This window comes from Salvelinus sp. IW2-2015, linkage group LG15, assembly GCF_002910315.2.
Source record: "Salvelinus sp. IW2-2015 linkage group LG15, ASM291031v2, whole genome shotgun sequence".
In the NCBI taxonomy this organism is placed as follows: domain Eukaryota; kingdom Metazoa; phylum Chordata; class Actinopteri; order Salmoniformes; family Salmonidae; genus Salvelinus; species Salvelinus sp. IW2-2015.
Window position 1 is genome coordinate 20,172,424 of NC_036855.1, and position 15,415 is coordinate 20,187,838.

Sequence of the window (15,415 nt, forward strand, 5' to 3'; positions counted from 1 at the left end):
AACTATGCTGCTTAATTGCAAGAACAAAGGAAAGTACAGTAATGGCAGCACCTTACTGTTGCCATTTATGTGAATGCTATGTATGAAAAAGGGATTTGGGCACCTTTTAATTGTCAAGTCCAAAGGGTAATTTTGTTTGTTTTCATTAACATAATGCTGGCTAAGTGCATCTAATTCTTGTTTCCATGGGTGATTACACATGCATAGGAAGCTTGCTTTAGAAACTAAGTTAAGTGCAACTTTGAAGTTTCACTATGCTCTAACCACACGGACAGCTGTAATTGACACAATGCCTAATACTATTCAGTGCACAAAGGAACCTACACTACATGACAAAGTATGTGAACACCTGCTCGTTGAACATCTTATTCCAAAATTATGCAACCCATTTTGCTGTGATAACAGCCTCCACTCTTCTGGGAAGGCGGTCCACTAGATGTTGGAACATTGCTGCAGGGACTTACTTCCATTCAGCTACGAGCATTAGTGAGGCCGGGCACTGATGTTGGGCGATTAGGCCTGGCTCGAAGATGGCATTCAAATTCATCCCAAAGGTGTTCGATGGGGTTGAGGTCAGGGCTTTGAAGGCCAGTCAAGTTTTTCCACAACGATCTTGACAAACCATTTCTGTATTGACCTCGCTTGGTGCATGGGGGCATTGTCAGGAAAGGGAATAACCCCAAACTGTTGCCACAAAGTTGGAAGCACAGAATAGTCTAGAATGTCATAAGATTTCCCTTCACTGGAACTAAGCGCAAACCATGAAAAACAGCCCCAGATCTTTATTCCTCCTCCACCAAACTTTACAGTTGGCACTATGATTTGGGCAGGTAGTGTTCTCCTGGCAATGGCCAAACCCAGATTTGTCCGTCTAACTGCCAGATGGTGAATCGTGATACATCACTCCAGAGAGTCCAATGGCAAGATTTACACCACTCCAGCCAACGCTTGGCATTGCGCATGGTGATCTTAGGCTTGTGTGTGGCTGCTCGCCATAGAAACCCATTTCATGAAGCTCCCAACAAACAGTTATTGTGCTGACGTTGCTTCAAGAGGCAGTTTGGAACTCTGTAGTGAGTTTTTGCAACCGAGGACAGAATTTTTATGCGCTTCAGCACAGGGCGGTCCCATTCTGTGAGCTTGTTTGGCCTACCGTTTTGCATCTGAGCCTCTCTTGCTCCTAGACATTTAAACTTCACAATAATGGCACTTAAAGTTGACCGGGCAGCTCTAGCAGGGCAGAAAACTGACTTGTTGGAAAGGTGGCATCCTATGACACTGCCACATTAAGTCACTGAGTTCTTCAGTATGGGCCATTCTACTGCCAATGTTTGTCTATGGAGATTGCATGGCTGTGTGCTCAATTTTATACACCTGTCAGCAACTAGTGTGGCTGAAATGGCCAAATCCACTAATTTGAAGGGGGTGTCCACATACTTTTGTGTGTGTGTATATATAGTGTATCAGACATTGAACTTCTAAGTTATATAGGCTCCAGCTTTATTTCAACATGAACTTGAACCACTCATACTATACGTTTTAATTATTTTCTTGATCATGTTGAAATAAATAAAAAATATTATGCATCAATACCACCGGTTCTGTCATGATTTAGTAGTGAATTAGTATGTACCACGATTGAGTCTATTGACATGAGACAGTGGTGAGCTTTCGACTGTATCCACATCACTAAGGCTCTATCATGGTCCATGCATACACACTGGTCTCTATACACACACACATACTGACGCCACACAATTTCACCCTCAGCACATATTGTACACTGCTGCTACTGACTATGATCTATCCTGTTGCCTAGTCACTTACCCCTACCTATATGTACAGTACATAGATACCTCAATTAACCTCGTACCCCTGCACATCGACTCAGTACTGGTACTCCCTGTATATAGCCATGTTATTTTCTACTCCCTATATACAGTATAGCCATGTTATTTTTACTTATTTGAATATTTATTCACTGTACATTTTTATTCCTTGTGTCACTATTTCTATATATATATTTTTTAAACATAATCTTTAACTCTGCATTGTTGGAAATGGACCCATAAGTAAGCATTTCACTGTTAGTCTACACTGGTTATCTACAAGAGCATGTGACAAATAACATTTGATTTGATTTTATCATACCAGTGGGAGATCTCCATCACCGATACATTCCCAGTCTGTATAGTTTGGGTGGGAATTATCTCAGAGAAGAAAGCTGAGTTTTATTATTTATGTCTGTTATCACCTCAGGCACAGAGACTGTATCCTCCTGAGTTTTAATCTGCTCGTCTCCAAGCATCCTCCTGGCTATTTCATTTAGGTTTTAATGTGCATTTGACATTTTGACATCTAGGTTCCCCTTTCATTTAATTGATTTGCCGCTGCCTTTTGCTGTTTTCTCCTCAGCGAAAGGATTCCTCATGATCACCTGCCTACTTCTCATCGTGGGCCTATTGCTTATTCAATTTCTCTTCACTACATCTCCAGATGTAGAAGTTAGATTAGTATTAGAGAAGAGGGGATGAAAACCTTGCATATGGGGTTTTGAACATTTTAACAAAAATATTAATGGCTACCATTTTGAAACCGCACACACACACTGTCCAATTTATTTGGACAGTGGTGTGCTATGATTAAAACATCTATAAATGTAAACCTATGGAGTTAGATGTGGAGTTTCGCAGTGCCACCGTTTGACCATTTGAATGCTTGAATGAAAAGTAGTTAGGAATATGGGAGACTTACGAGACCATGTCGACCACAAATGTAGGCCTATGTGTATGCAAATAATTATTGATTCTGTCTGTCCACCCAGTAATTTCAATGTACTGCTTGTGATGGTAATATGCATTCATTCGAAAATACTGTGGTGATTTTTGTGAGAGTGCAACGCTAATGGTGAGCTGCCCAAATTAATGGGGACGCACACCTTTCATTATTACTATTAGATTAGGTGGCGCCAATTGATGGATTCACTTGTGGCCAAACTAAAAGCATTTCTGCGGTTCGCATCAATTTGGTTTAAGACCAAATACAGGTTTTAATGTTATGGACACTTACTAAGTAGCTTTTTGTCTTTGTCAGTAGTCCATTAATTGTAATAAGTTTTCTTCTATCCTTTGATAGAATCTTGAATAAGTAGGCTACAAAAAAAACATGAGGCTACACAACAAAAGTAATGTTTTGTTTGATTAATAAATGAAAGCTATAAGTAGAGACAATAATATTAGTAGTGGTAATAAGAGGATTTCCAAATTTAGTTTAACTTTATAACACTTTTTTTATCCATGGCTTTTGTTTTATTATATATATATAATCCTCATTTACTCTCAAGGATATAATTTACATTAACTGACATTCATGTGTCCATAGACGTTTAATGTGGTAATGTTCCATAGGTCCCTGGTGTTCTTTGTCTAAGCTCAGCTCAGGAGACCGTCGTCGAGAATGATGCGTCTGCCATCTGCAGGAGAGCGACGGCACGCCACATTAAATGACCATTCCATTGGCCAGAGCCAACACATTCATGTAGCTCTGATTTATAGCATATTACACTATGATAATAAAATATTTTCTTTGATACAGCTTCACGGCTATATGCACCTCTACTTTCCAGACTATTGATTTACCACGTCGTTAAAAGGCAAGTGCAGTAAGCATGTCCAGTCTACAGTAAGTAAACATCCATTGCCCTAAGATCCCATGGTTTGGGTAGGCCTATTGTCCATTACAAAAGGTAAATGAGCACAGTGGATGCCTACCATACAGCATAAATGTGTCTGTCTTTCTCAAAGAGTGACTGGTGAGATACACTATTGATATCAAGCAAGTTGTAAAAGAAATCATCAAAAAGAGAGTCTGAATTAACCCTGATCAGAGGTCACTGTGTTCAGAGCTGCATGACCAACACTATTGAGCTAGGTAGCTAGCATTAGCTAGACTAGGGGTTAAGGTTAGAAGTCAGGTTAAAGAGTTAGGGGAAGAGTTAGCAAAAAGGGTTAAGGTTAGGGGAAGGGTTAGCTAACATGCTAAGTAGTTGCAAACTGGTGAAAAGGTAGGAAGTGGTTGAAAAGTTGCTAATTAGCTAAAATGCAAAAGTTGTCCATGATGAGATTTGAACTTGCAACCTCTGGGTTGCTGGATGTTCGCATTATAAGCCCACCCATTCACTCCAACCAACCACCGAACTTTTGTTCTTTCATTAAGTAATCATCTGTCTTATGTAACCATACCAAACATTACATATATTAATTTGAGTGTCCTGGATTTACATGTACTATGTTATGTCTAGTCTATGAGACCAGGCTGGCTCTTTCCATGACAGACTGACCAGGTGAATCCAGGTGAAATCTATGATCCCTTATTGATGTTGAATCCACTTCAATCAGTGTAGATGAAGAGAAGGTGACAGGTTCAAGAAGGATTGCTAAGCCTTGAGACATGGATTGTGTGTGTGCCATTCAGAGGGTGAATGGGCAAGACAAAATATTTAAGTGTCTTTGAACGGGGAATGGTATTTGGTGTCAGGCACACCGGTTAAAGTGTCAAGAACTGCAACGTTGCTGGGTTTCACACGTTCAACAGTTTCCTGTGTTTATGAAGAATGGTCCACCACCCAAAGGACATCCAGCCAACTTGACACAACTGTGTGTTGGAGTCAACATGGGCCAGCATCCCTGTGGAAAGCATTTGAAAACATTGTAGAGTCCATGCCCCGACGAATTGAGGCTTTTCTGAGTGCAAAAGGAAGGTGTTCCTAATATTTTGTACGCTCTGTGTAGATTGATACATTCTGGTAATCAAATTTCAATCAAACATATTTATAAAGCCCTTTTTACATCAGCAGATGTCACAAAGTGCTTATACAGAAACCCAGCCTAAAACCCCAAACAGCAAGCAATGCAAGCAATGCAGATGTAGAAGCACGGCCGTTAGGAAAACTCCTTAGAAAGGCAGGAACACAGGGAGGAACCAGGCTGAGTGGTGGCCAGTCCTCTTCTGGCTGTGCCGGGTGGAGATAAGTAAATGGCCATTAAGGCCAGATTGTTCTTCAAGATGTTTATTGATGACCAGCAGGGTCAAATAATAATCACAATGGTTGTAGAGGGTGCAACAGGTCTATCTCAAGGCCATCAGACTGTTAAACAGCCACCACTAACATTTAGTGGCCGCTGCCAACATACTGACTCAACTCCAGCCACTTTAATAATGGGAATTATGTAAAAATGTATCACTAGCCACTTTAAACAATGCCACTTAATATAATGTTTACATACCCTATATTACTCATCTCATATGTATATGTATATACTGTACTGTATATCATCCACTGCATCTTGCCATCTTTATGTAATACATGTATCACTAGCCACTTTAAACTATGCCACTTTATGTTTACATACCCTACATTACTCTCCTCATATGTATAAACTGTACACTATACCATCTACTGCATCTTGCCTATGCCGTTCTGTACCATCACTCATTCATATATCTTTATGTACATATTCTTTATCCCTTTACACTTGTGTGTATAAGGTAGTAGTTGTGGAATTGTTAGGTTAGATTACTTGTTGGTTATTACTGCATTGTCAGAACTAGAAGCACAAGCATTTCGCTACACTCGCATTAACATCTGCTAACCATGTGTATGTGACAAATAAAATTTGATTTGATTTGATACCTCAGGATTGTTTTCTATAGACCTAACATATTTAGCGTTTAACTACTCAAGGTAATATAGTGGAGCGAGTGAGGGGAGATATGTCATTCCATGGTTCCCCTAGTAGTCATGCACAAGCCCCGCTGGACTGATCATCTGTTATTCCAGAGCCATCTGGGCCAGGCTCCAGGGCTGTTTATATCCTCATGCAACAATCTGACATCAACGTGAAACAAGAGTTGCGTCAGAGAAGCCAAGTCCACATTTTCTCCACTTCATCCCTCAAACAATAAAACGGCAAGCATCTTTTGCATCAAACTTAAACAAAAATATACACTGCTCAAAAAAATAAAGGGAACACTTAAACAACACAATGTAACTCCAAGTCAATCACACTTCTGTGAAATCAAACTGTCCACTTAGGAAGCAACACTGATTGACAATAATTTCACATGCTGTTGTGCAAATGGAATAGACAAAAGGTGAAATTATAGGCAATTAGCAAGACATCCCCAATAAAGGAGTGGTTCTGCAGGTGGTGACCACAGACCACTTCTGTTCCTATGCTTCCTGGCTGATGTTTTGGTCACTTTTGAATGCTGGCGGTGCTTTCACTCTAGTGGTAGCATGAGACGGTGTCTACAACCCACACAAGTGGCTCAGGTAGTGCAGCTCATCCAGGATGGCACATCAATGCGAGCTGTGGCAAGAAGGTTTGCTGTGTCTGTCAGCGTAGTGTCCAGAGCATGGAGGCGCTACCAGGAGACAGGCGAGTACATCAGGAGACGTGGAGGAGGGCAACAACCCAGCAGCAGGACCGCTACCTCCGCCTTTGTGCAAGGAGGAGCACTGCCAGAGCCCTGCAAAATTACCTCCAGCAGGCCACAAATGTGCATGTGTCTGCTCAAACGGTCAGAAACAGACTCCATGAGGGTGGTATGAGGGCCACGTCCACAGGTGGGGTTGTGCTTACAGCCCAACACCGTGCAGGACGTTTGGCATTTGCCAGAGAACACCAAGATTGGCAAATTCGCCACTGGCGCCCTGTGCTCTTCACAGATGAAAGCAGTCACACGCACATGTGACAGACGTGACAGAGTCTGGAGACGCCGTGGAGAACGTTCTGCTGCCTGCAACATCCTCCAGCATGACCGGTTTTGCGGTGGGTCAGTCATATGTGGGGTGCATTTCTTTGTGGGCGCACAGCCCTCCATGTGCTCGCCAGAGGTAGCCTGACTGCCATTAGGTACCGAGATGAGATCCTCAGACCCCTTGTGAGACCATATGCTGATACATGCACATTTGTGGCTGCTGGAGGTCATTTTGCAGGGCTCTGGCAGTGCTCCTCCTTGCACAAAGCGGAGGTAGCGGTCCTGCTGCTGGGTTGTTGCCCTCCTACGCCTCCTCCACGTCTCCTGATGTACTGGCCTGTCTCCTGGTAGCGCCTCCATGCTCTGGACACTACGCTGACAGACACAGCAAACCTTCTTGCCACAGCTCGCATTGATGGCCATCCTGGATGAGCTGCACTACCTGAGCCATTGTGTGGGTTGTAGACACCGTCTCATGCTACCACTAGAGTGAAAGCACGCCAGCATTCAAAAGTGACCAAAACATCAGCCAGGAAGCATAGGAACAGAAGTGGTCTGTGGTCACCACCTGCAGAACCACTCCTTTATTGGAGATGTCTTGCTAATTACCTATAATTTTCACCTTTTGTCTATTCCATTTGCACAACAGCATGTGAAATTTATTGTCAATCAGTGTTGCTTCCTAAGTGGACAGTTTGATTTCACAGAAGTGTGATTGACTTGGAGTTACATTGTGTTGTTTAAGTGTTCCCTTWATTTTTTTGAGCAGTGTAGTATATAATGAAACGTAGCTGTTGCTCATACAGCCAGAGCTGTGTAATGCAGGATATGATCACAATGGGATCATGGGCAAGCAGTGATTGGGGAAACAATGTATCTGAAATCAACCATGTATCACAAACAAAAAGACCCAAACTCTAAACCAGGCCAATTTTGCCATTGGTTAATTAATCCAACTAATTAACTGCACAGAACATTTGAATTTAAATTAACAATTGAGAGATATTATCAGGAGATGCAAGCCACTCCGAGGACTTTTTTTTTTGTAAGAAAGATTACTATTAGAGAAGGCTATGGGTGAAGTGAGTGGAGCTTTTAGATGAGGGAAATCTCCAATTACAAATTTGGCGTACACTTGTCAGCAGTAATTCAATGTTTGGTTAGAGGTTGCTATATGTGGCGCTGCCGAGATAGGATGATCTTGCTCTGTTGCCCTCTCCAACAATTATGTTCCATGCAAAAATACGGTCACCATGTACCATTTATTGTGCAGCCTGAATGTCAGAATTTCTCTGAAGCTAAATCTGAATTACAAAGCTACAGTATATCTCCCACAGAATATGAAACGAAAGAATGAAACTACAACATCCCTCCATTAGAGAGCCTTCACACACTATACTTGCATGCAAACAAATAACAGGATACCGAGTCACAGAAAAATGACTGTTTAATAGTTTAAGATTTATATAATACATTAATCACATTAAAGACAGATCTCCTACCCCTCTGCATAWGTCATAATTGTGCAAGCTTACAAATGTCAAATGAATTATTCTGCCTACTCTGTACAGGGAACAGAGCACAGGGAGGATTGTAAAGCTTTGAAGACCAGATTTCATAGGCAAGTGTCTCTTCGTCCACCAACTGTCTACTTGTTTGCATACAATCAATGCTAAATCAGGCTATAGTACAGAGTTCTCAATGTTAGGATGTGTACTTTAACTTCACAATAAGAGGTATTCCGTCACTGTGTATGAACAGTATCACTCAGGTCAGACACTAAGGCTGGTTGTAGCTTTTTTAGCTATTAAAAAGAGTCACTGATATGTATAAGGGAACATTGAAACACTAGTCAGGTCCAGATTGTTTCACATTTGGTCTGTACTGTACAGTACCTCTAAAGTGACACCACAAACACTTATAGATACAGTCTATCTACATTTGGTGACATAGTACATGGGTGTGTTTTCAAACAGGTTAGAAAGCAGCATCATCTATTTAGCAGAGGTGTATTAAAACGGTAGATGCTGTACACATATATTCCTCAAAAACCAGGAACAGAAGTCCGGGAATGGGGAGAAAACACTAACATATCCCACCTTTAGAGATTGCTTATAAATGTGTGTCCTTATGACTAACAGTAAGACCTAGCTAAACTACCCATATAATCATCTCAATTACAGTATTTTAATGTCAGAGGCATTAGTTCAAACGAGTGCAACTCATTACTAAAGAGCAGGGAAGTAGAAAACATGTCAAATGTTCTGCTTGTAGAATGTAGGGCTCAAGCGTCACTAACCTCGTACAAAAAATCCGAGTAATTTAGCTCTGAACTTTGAAAAATAAATGACATCATGGTCACAGACTCAAAAGAAAACCAAGCCTTATTCTTCTCAACCCTTTCATACCTGGCCTGAGTTGGAAAAGAGAAGTATTATAGATTTTTTACCAGCAAGGATTTACTGCTCGTGGAGTAGTACTGTAGCTACAGTAAGAAGACCATCCTATAAGACAGTGCAAGAGGAGACGCACTCGTTTAACAGACCAACCTCTCTGCCCATCACAGACTTTTTCCAACGGTCAGTAACATGTCAGTGTTCTGATTGTTTGTTCTTTTTGTTGTGCTGTCTATTCATGTGATATGACAGCAGTCATTTAACACATCAAATAAGACAAAACACTTGGCACAATACTAAGTGCACAAACATAGTGTTCCTTCTTTTGTAGCTGCAATGAAAACAGAACAGGAGTTTGAGTTTTGAACTTTGGCTGCAAGTGATTTTGAAACAGTTTTTTCCCCTTCTTTTGTTTTTTTAACTAGGCAAGTCAGTTAAGAACAAATTCTTATTTACAATGACGGCCTACCCCGGCAACACCCTAACGACGCTAGGCCAATTGTGCGCCGCCCTATGGGACTCCCAATCATGGCCGGAAACATGCCTGTAAGTGGAAGAAAGTTATGAAACTGGAATATCCCTGCACTCTAAATTGGTAAAAGAAATAAAATAATCCACGCGTGCATACGCATGAAGAGTCCCTTTCTTGATCATGTGAGGTAGAGCTAATCCAATCACTAGCCTGTCTGCTCTATGCTGACACATACATGCATTCAACTACAGAAATACATAACTTTGTTCGTTTGGAAATGCTTTACTACCTTGAATACCAATGGTTACTTTGACCCGCCTAAAATAAAAATATTACATACTAGTATGCTTCATTGTAGCAGGGGAAGATGATGCTATAGAAGCCCCTTGAACAGTGAATACCTGTTCCATTATTCTTTCTATCCAACCAATGTTAAAGACTTGTGCCCAAAATAAATGGCAGGTTCATTGGTTCTAACTGAGGTAGAATCTTGGATATTCAAGGGCATAACGGTAATGGGAAGGAAATGAGTGCAAAGGGAATTAACTGAAACAACCAGCGGTGTTCCACACACTGCCTGTCCTCCTCAGAGGTCACTCCCAGCATAGAGGTTGGACAGAGGTTTCTTAAAAAGAGGCTGTGGGGCTCATTGGTGATAATGGGATGGGAGAGTAATGCCAATCGTTTACGGAAAATAAAGAGCAGAACCCTCATACTCAAGAATATATAGAAAATTAATAGACTTACACAAAACGCCCCTCAAGGCACTCATTTTCAGTAATTCCAAATAAGCAGTGCTACTGATATCTCATCCTGGGGGCTTTTCAGTCCAAGGACAACGCTGCTCCTTGTCCTAACACTATATATATTTTTTTGTTTTGTTTGTTGTTTGTTTAAAAGCATTAAATAGAATGAAATAAATACATACATTTTATTTCATATATAAATATGTGGGCCCTTGTGTCAAAATTGCCACATAAAAATAAGTATTTAGGAAAGGATGAACTGAAATGACTACATTTGTTAACATTTGATGAAAAAAAAAAAGTTACCCTATTATCAATGTGGTAGCGTTAAAAATAGAAACATTAGCATTACTATTATGGATTGATCTTATAATGTACTTGAGTCACGAATAATCAGTATCTATTGAGTTTTGTGATTCCCCAGGATACGATGCATCTGAAGAGCATAAGTATTTCAGGGGAAAGATTGCACAATTTAACAAGGAAGAACTTCCATCACCTTCTTGAAGTCCCCTTCCACAACATTTATCTGAGATCATCTCTYGGAAACATGGTCCCCTTTCATCTGATTAGAAGCTTTCAGTCAATTTAACATCAGAATCATAACTTAAGATAGAACACTTCAGATGCAGACCCCCACACCTCACCATGACTACGGAGACCCAAGAGATGAAAGGAAAAAAATTGAATTAGTTTAAGTTCAAAGTTAACATCTGCCATTTTTCCAAGGCCTTTTTCTCCACTGTAAAAACTGGATTTTGCCCACTTAATAAGCATATATACTCTCAGTCTCTGACTATGTACAGCTATACAAACAGACAGCAGACAGGGTGTGGGCCTGGGTCCTGGTGGCTGTGGGGAMCAGAGAGAGAGGGAGCAGTTGGTTGGGAAGTTTCCCAGTCCCGTCTCCTTCACCACGGTCTGCCCATACAGGTGGCTGTTCTGCTTCACTTGCGATCGTCGATGGTCTTAATGAATTCCACTGCCGCGGTGAACTGCATCCACCAATAGCACTCCTCCCCACTCAGCCGGCTGGCGTAGAAATTATTGATGTACTGAATAGTGGACAGCAGGCAAGGCGGGTTTGCCTGGAGGGAGGGGGCTCACATTAACCACGGAGAGAGCCACACGTCCGCCATGTATAATACATGCCGTATGTTAATATGTCCATACAAGTTATCATACAGCAAGATCTTTCTGCTACTACACATTTACTATACAGTTGTCTAGGTGAGAAAGAATTGTCAGAAGGTCTGCTAAGGATTCAGTTCTCCCCTCTGCATTTTAGGGAGACGAGGGTCATACTTCTAGCAAAACCTATCCTTTTAATAACTATGTTTGTGAAATTAAAGATATGGTTTAATGAGGTATCAATTTTCATTATCTAAAGTGAATATGTTGTTGTAAACATCTCAGAGTAACTTGATATCAGTTTGCGATGGATGCTCACCTTTATCAGGACAAAGACAAGCACAGGGACAAAATCGTCAGCTCCGGGGACAGAGTCCTCGTTGGCCAGACTCAGGAGATTCATGATGGTGGAACACATGCGTAAAATACACTGCACTTTGTCCCGAGGGGTCTTGTAGGCACTGATGGTCCGGATCTCTGACTGGGCAGACGGCCAGGGAGCCTCCCTCGCATACACCTGGAGCCACACAGGAAAAAGCATTCAGCATGTCAAATCTGTAGAGCTCCAAAACATCAACACAAAACATCTCAGACTTTGACGGACAGTTGGGGGATACAAATCTGTGGGGCATTACCTCTGGGATTTGAAGAGCTTTGTGATTCGCTGTCACCACTTTTGAGAGACGTGCTATGTGTTCCTGAAGAAGCCTAGAGGGGGAAACATGGATGTAGAGAGCAATAGATACAGTAGCCTAAGATAAACACATAACATAGCAATACAGGGTATTGGTTATTCAAATATGTCAAAGATACTGCTGCTACAATAGCATCAGAGGAGGAGGAGAGGATTCTGGGTCATTTGATAGCGTCAGGGGTAGCAGCCACACTGAGGCTGGGGCTGTGTGACTGAGGTGGCGGCGGCGGTCACCGTTACTCACTGGTCTCTCAGGATGTCCCCGTCCTGGTTGGGGTAGAAGGCCAGCTTGAAGATGCGGTTCATGACGCTGCGCTCGATGGCCATCTGGGCATCCTGCAGCTGATCCTCGCTGGCATACTGCCAGATTGCATCATGGGCCATGGCCCCGTACAGGTAGCGCAGGAAGTCCTCCACCGCCGCCGTCTTGTCGTCTGACGCTGTGCACCCCTGGAAGGCTAGAGGGGCAGAGACAGACACACTGAGCACTATGTACCCCTGGAAGGCTGGGGGAGGAACCTGAGATACAGTATTTTAGAGGTTACAGATTGARGCACTGCAGTGTGGTGCAGGTAGTTAGGTTGAATATCCGTGTCTGTATTTTGAATTCCACTCTATGGCCATTCAGCGGACAATCAACTAGCAGAGACAACATGAGTAGATTCATGGTTACAATATCACAGTGAGTGTGTCAGTAATAAGCGGCAAAGACCTTTGATGAAATCCAGGGACTTAGCCTCCATGTGTTCCAGTAGGAGGCGAACACAGACTGTGGTGAAGTAGCGGTTAGCCACCTCCTTGTCCCTCAGCACCCTCTGCAGCAGCCTCTCCAGGTGGGCATGGGATGTCTGCAGGCCCTGCCGACACCGCGTCAGATACGCTATGTAGGGTGCCCGCTTCCTACCGGAGGGTACAACGGACACACACAGACAGGCATTATGGATTATGCTTACTAACAGTTGTGTTCAGTGACAAAATTATGTTGATCTGAGATAATACCGGTGAAATAAGACAGTACACTCAACATTCATTGACAGTCAACCAAAATGTTTCTTTTATCCTTTCAAATAGACACACACAGGTATTTCAAACAAAACAACCAACTATGCCACAGTACTACGTCCTGCAGTAGAAGAGGTGAATGTGCAGTGCTGGTCCTTTGGCAGCATGTCTGTCTTCCTCCAGTTACCTGTAATCCTCAGCAATGGCAGCCAGCAGCTTCTTGCAGGTGCGTGTGTCGAAGCGGCTGACGCAGCGCGTGGTCTCCTGGATCTGGGCCATCTGGTTCTTATCCTGCAGGTTGATGGCCTCCGCCAGCTGGACCTTCAGGAAGCACACGATCTCGTTGTCTGGGAAGGAGACGGGAGGGAGGTGGCGGTGGGTCAGATACGCAGGCCCCTCACTGGGAGAAGGGCTACTGCTGTAATCAGATCAGCCTGCCCTGCTCCCCCCTGACATGTGGATGTGACTGATGACTACAGAGCTGGTCTCTTACGGATTTCAAATGTAATAATTTCAAAGGATTTCACTTTCTATTGTGTGTGGCCGTGCCCTGATGATCAACGTGTAGTGGGATGGCTTACTTACAGGAATGAATGTGGCCAGATATAATATGAACAGTGATGATAGAATGTGCAAAACAGATCAGTGATTTTTTACAATAGCTCGTCTGGTACCTTCAAAGTCTGTGTGGTCAGGCAGCCCATTGCGTGTGGTGGCAGGAGCCATGAGAGGGAAGGCCACAGACTCTGCTGAACACAAGGCCAGCCTCAACTTCTTCTTTGCATCACTGCAAAATATGAGTAAAAAAATTGCCAAATGTAGATTTGGTTTGACAGTCTTATCACTTGGTCTTTTGRCTCTGAAGCACTTCTGGCTAATTAAGCATCACATGAAATCTGATGTATAAACAAAGATCTTATTATTACTATTATCAATATCCTAGCTGTGTGATTCCTGTGAGTTGGTTAGCGTTGATTGACCTGAATGAGAACTTGTTGGAATCGTGTTGCTGGGCTGTCTGGCTGGCTGAGTCTGGCAGGTCGTCTGTGGACATGTTCTGCAGAGCTTCGTCTCTGGGGGAGTTGTGCACACACTCCTCTCCACACAACTCTGTGTACAACACATTCACACGCTCAAATTAATTTAACGTGTGTGTGTGTGTGTGGGTGTACCTGAGTGAGAAAGACACTGACCTGTGGCGTCGTAGGCTGCAGCAGTGGCTCCTTCACTGGGACTGGTCCTCTTGATGTTCCTGTACTTGTCAAGGATGTCTTCTGCTGCCTGGGCCTGGGAGTTCCTGAACAGAGGGTCGTCTGACACATACCGGAGACACCACAGGCACAGACACACACAGGACACATTTGGATTAAACCCACCATGGGAAACATGCCCAATTCCTTTCCCTGTGATTCAGCAATATCTGAGTGCAATGACAGTAAATCAGGACAGACCTTGTGGGACACGTTCATGGCCCATATTGTCTTTCTCTTGCTTGTCCCTTTTCCGTAAGGCTGCTATCGGAGCTGTGGAGAGGGCATAATGAGTGAGCTAGGAGAAGTGCAGCTACGCTCTCCTCTCACCGTCTCTGGACCACAGTCCCATCATGACTCACTTCACACAGCAGTGGTTCATTACAGCATTAACAGCATGTGTTTATACAAGGTAATTTCTGACTAACAATGCAGAGGAGAGATGCATACCGCAGCATAGCATCATATCACTGAACAAAACAAAGGAGATTTATCCATCTTTTACCTGCATGAAAATAGCAAAGGAAAAGAGTGGTAAATAAAACCAACATGGCTGAAATAATACGACTGCCAGACCGCAATGGAGAAATAAGATCATAGATATATACACATGATAAAATATCAATATATACAGTAAGTGTATATATTTGTACAAATAAGCAGGTGAGGCTCATCCTAATAACATGTCAACTAGACAAACGGGATGTGTCCAGATAACAGACGTATCCTACAGGACAGATATTTAAAGGGAGAGAATGTGGAGGACTAGCAATGATTCAACTAAATGGGTTGCCATTCTGTGCGCTCCACTAACATTGGCTCACAATGTTGTATCGCAAACAGTACAGTGCAAAAAGAAAAATGGAGACAACCAAAACAAATGCATGAATGCTGAGCCAGAGARATCAACTCAGGTGGCACCATATCACATCACAGCTTTATCACAAAGGGCCACGTCTACA

General features: G+C 42.6%; 1 protein-coding gene across 3 annotated transcripts in view; it reads right to left on the minus strand.

Annotated features, from left to right (window-relative positions):
- Positions 1 to 8,191: 8,191 nt before the first annotated feature.
- gapvd1 (GTPase activating protein and VPS9 domains 1) overlaps positions 8,192 to 15,415 on the minus strand; it is a 41,541-nt gene continuing 34,317 nt past the window's right edge. For all 3 annotated transcript variants that reach the window (XM_024003114.3, XM_024003113.3, XM_024003112.3), the window contains 10 exons: positions 14,655 to 14,726; positions 14,397 to 14,516; positions 14,184 to 14,313; positions 13,878 to 13,990; positions 13,391 to 13,550; positions 12,914 to 13,101; positions 12,446 to 12,659; positions 12,143 to 12,215; positions 11,827 to 12,024; positions 8,192 to 11,464 (listed from right to left, as the gene is read on the minus strand). In XM_024003114.3, the coding sequence (XP_023858882.1) occupies positions 11,324 to 11,464; positions 11,827 to 12,024; positions 12,143 to 12,215; positions 12,446 to 12,659; positions 12,914 to 13,101; positions 13,391 to 13,550; positions 13,878 to 13,990; positions 14,184 to 14,313; positions 14,397 to 14,516; positions 14,655 to 14,726 (1,409 nt within the window). In that variant the 3' untranslated portion in view covers positions 8,192 to 11,323. The remainder of the gene's footprint in view (positions 11,465 to 11,826; positions 12,025 to 12,142; positions 12,216 to 12,445; positions 12,660 to 12,913; positions 13,102 to 13,390; positions 13,551 to 13,877; positions 13,991 to 14,183; positions 14,314 to 14,396; positions 14,517 to 14,654; positions 14,727 to 15,415) is intronic.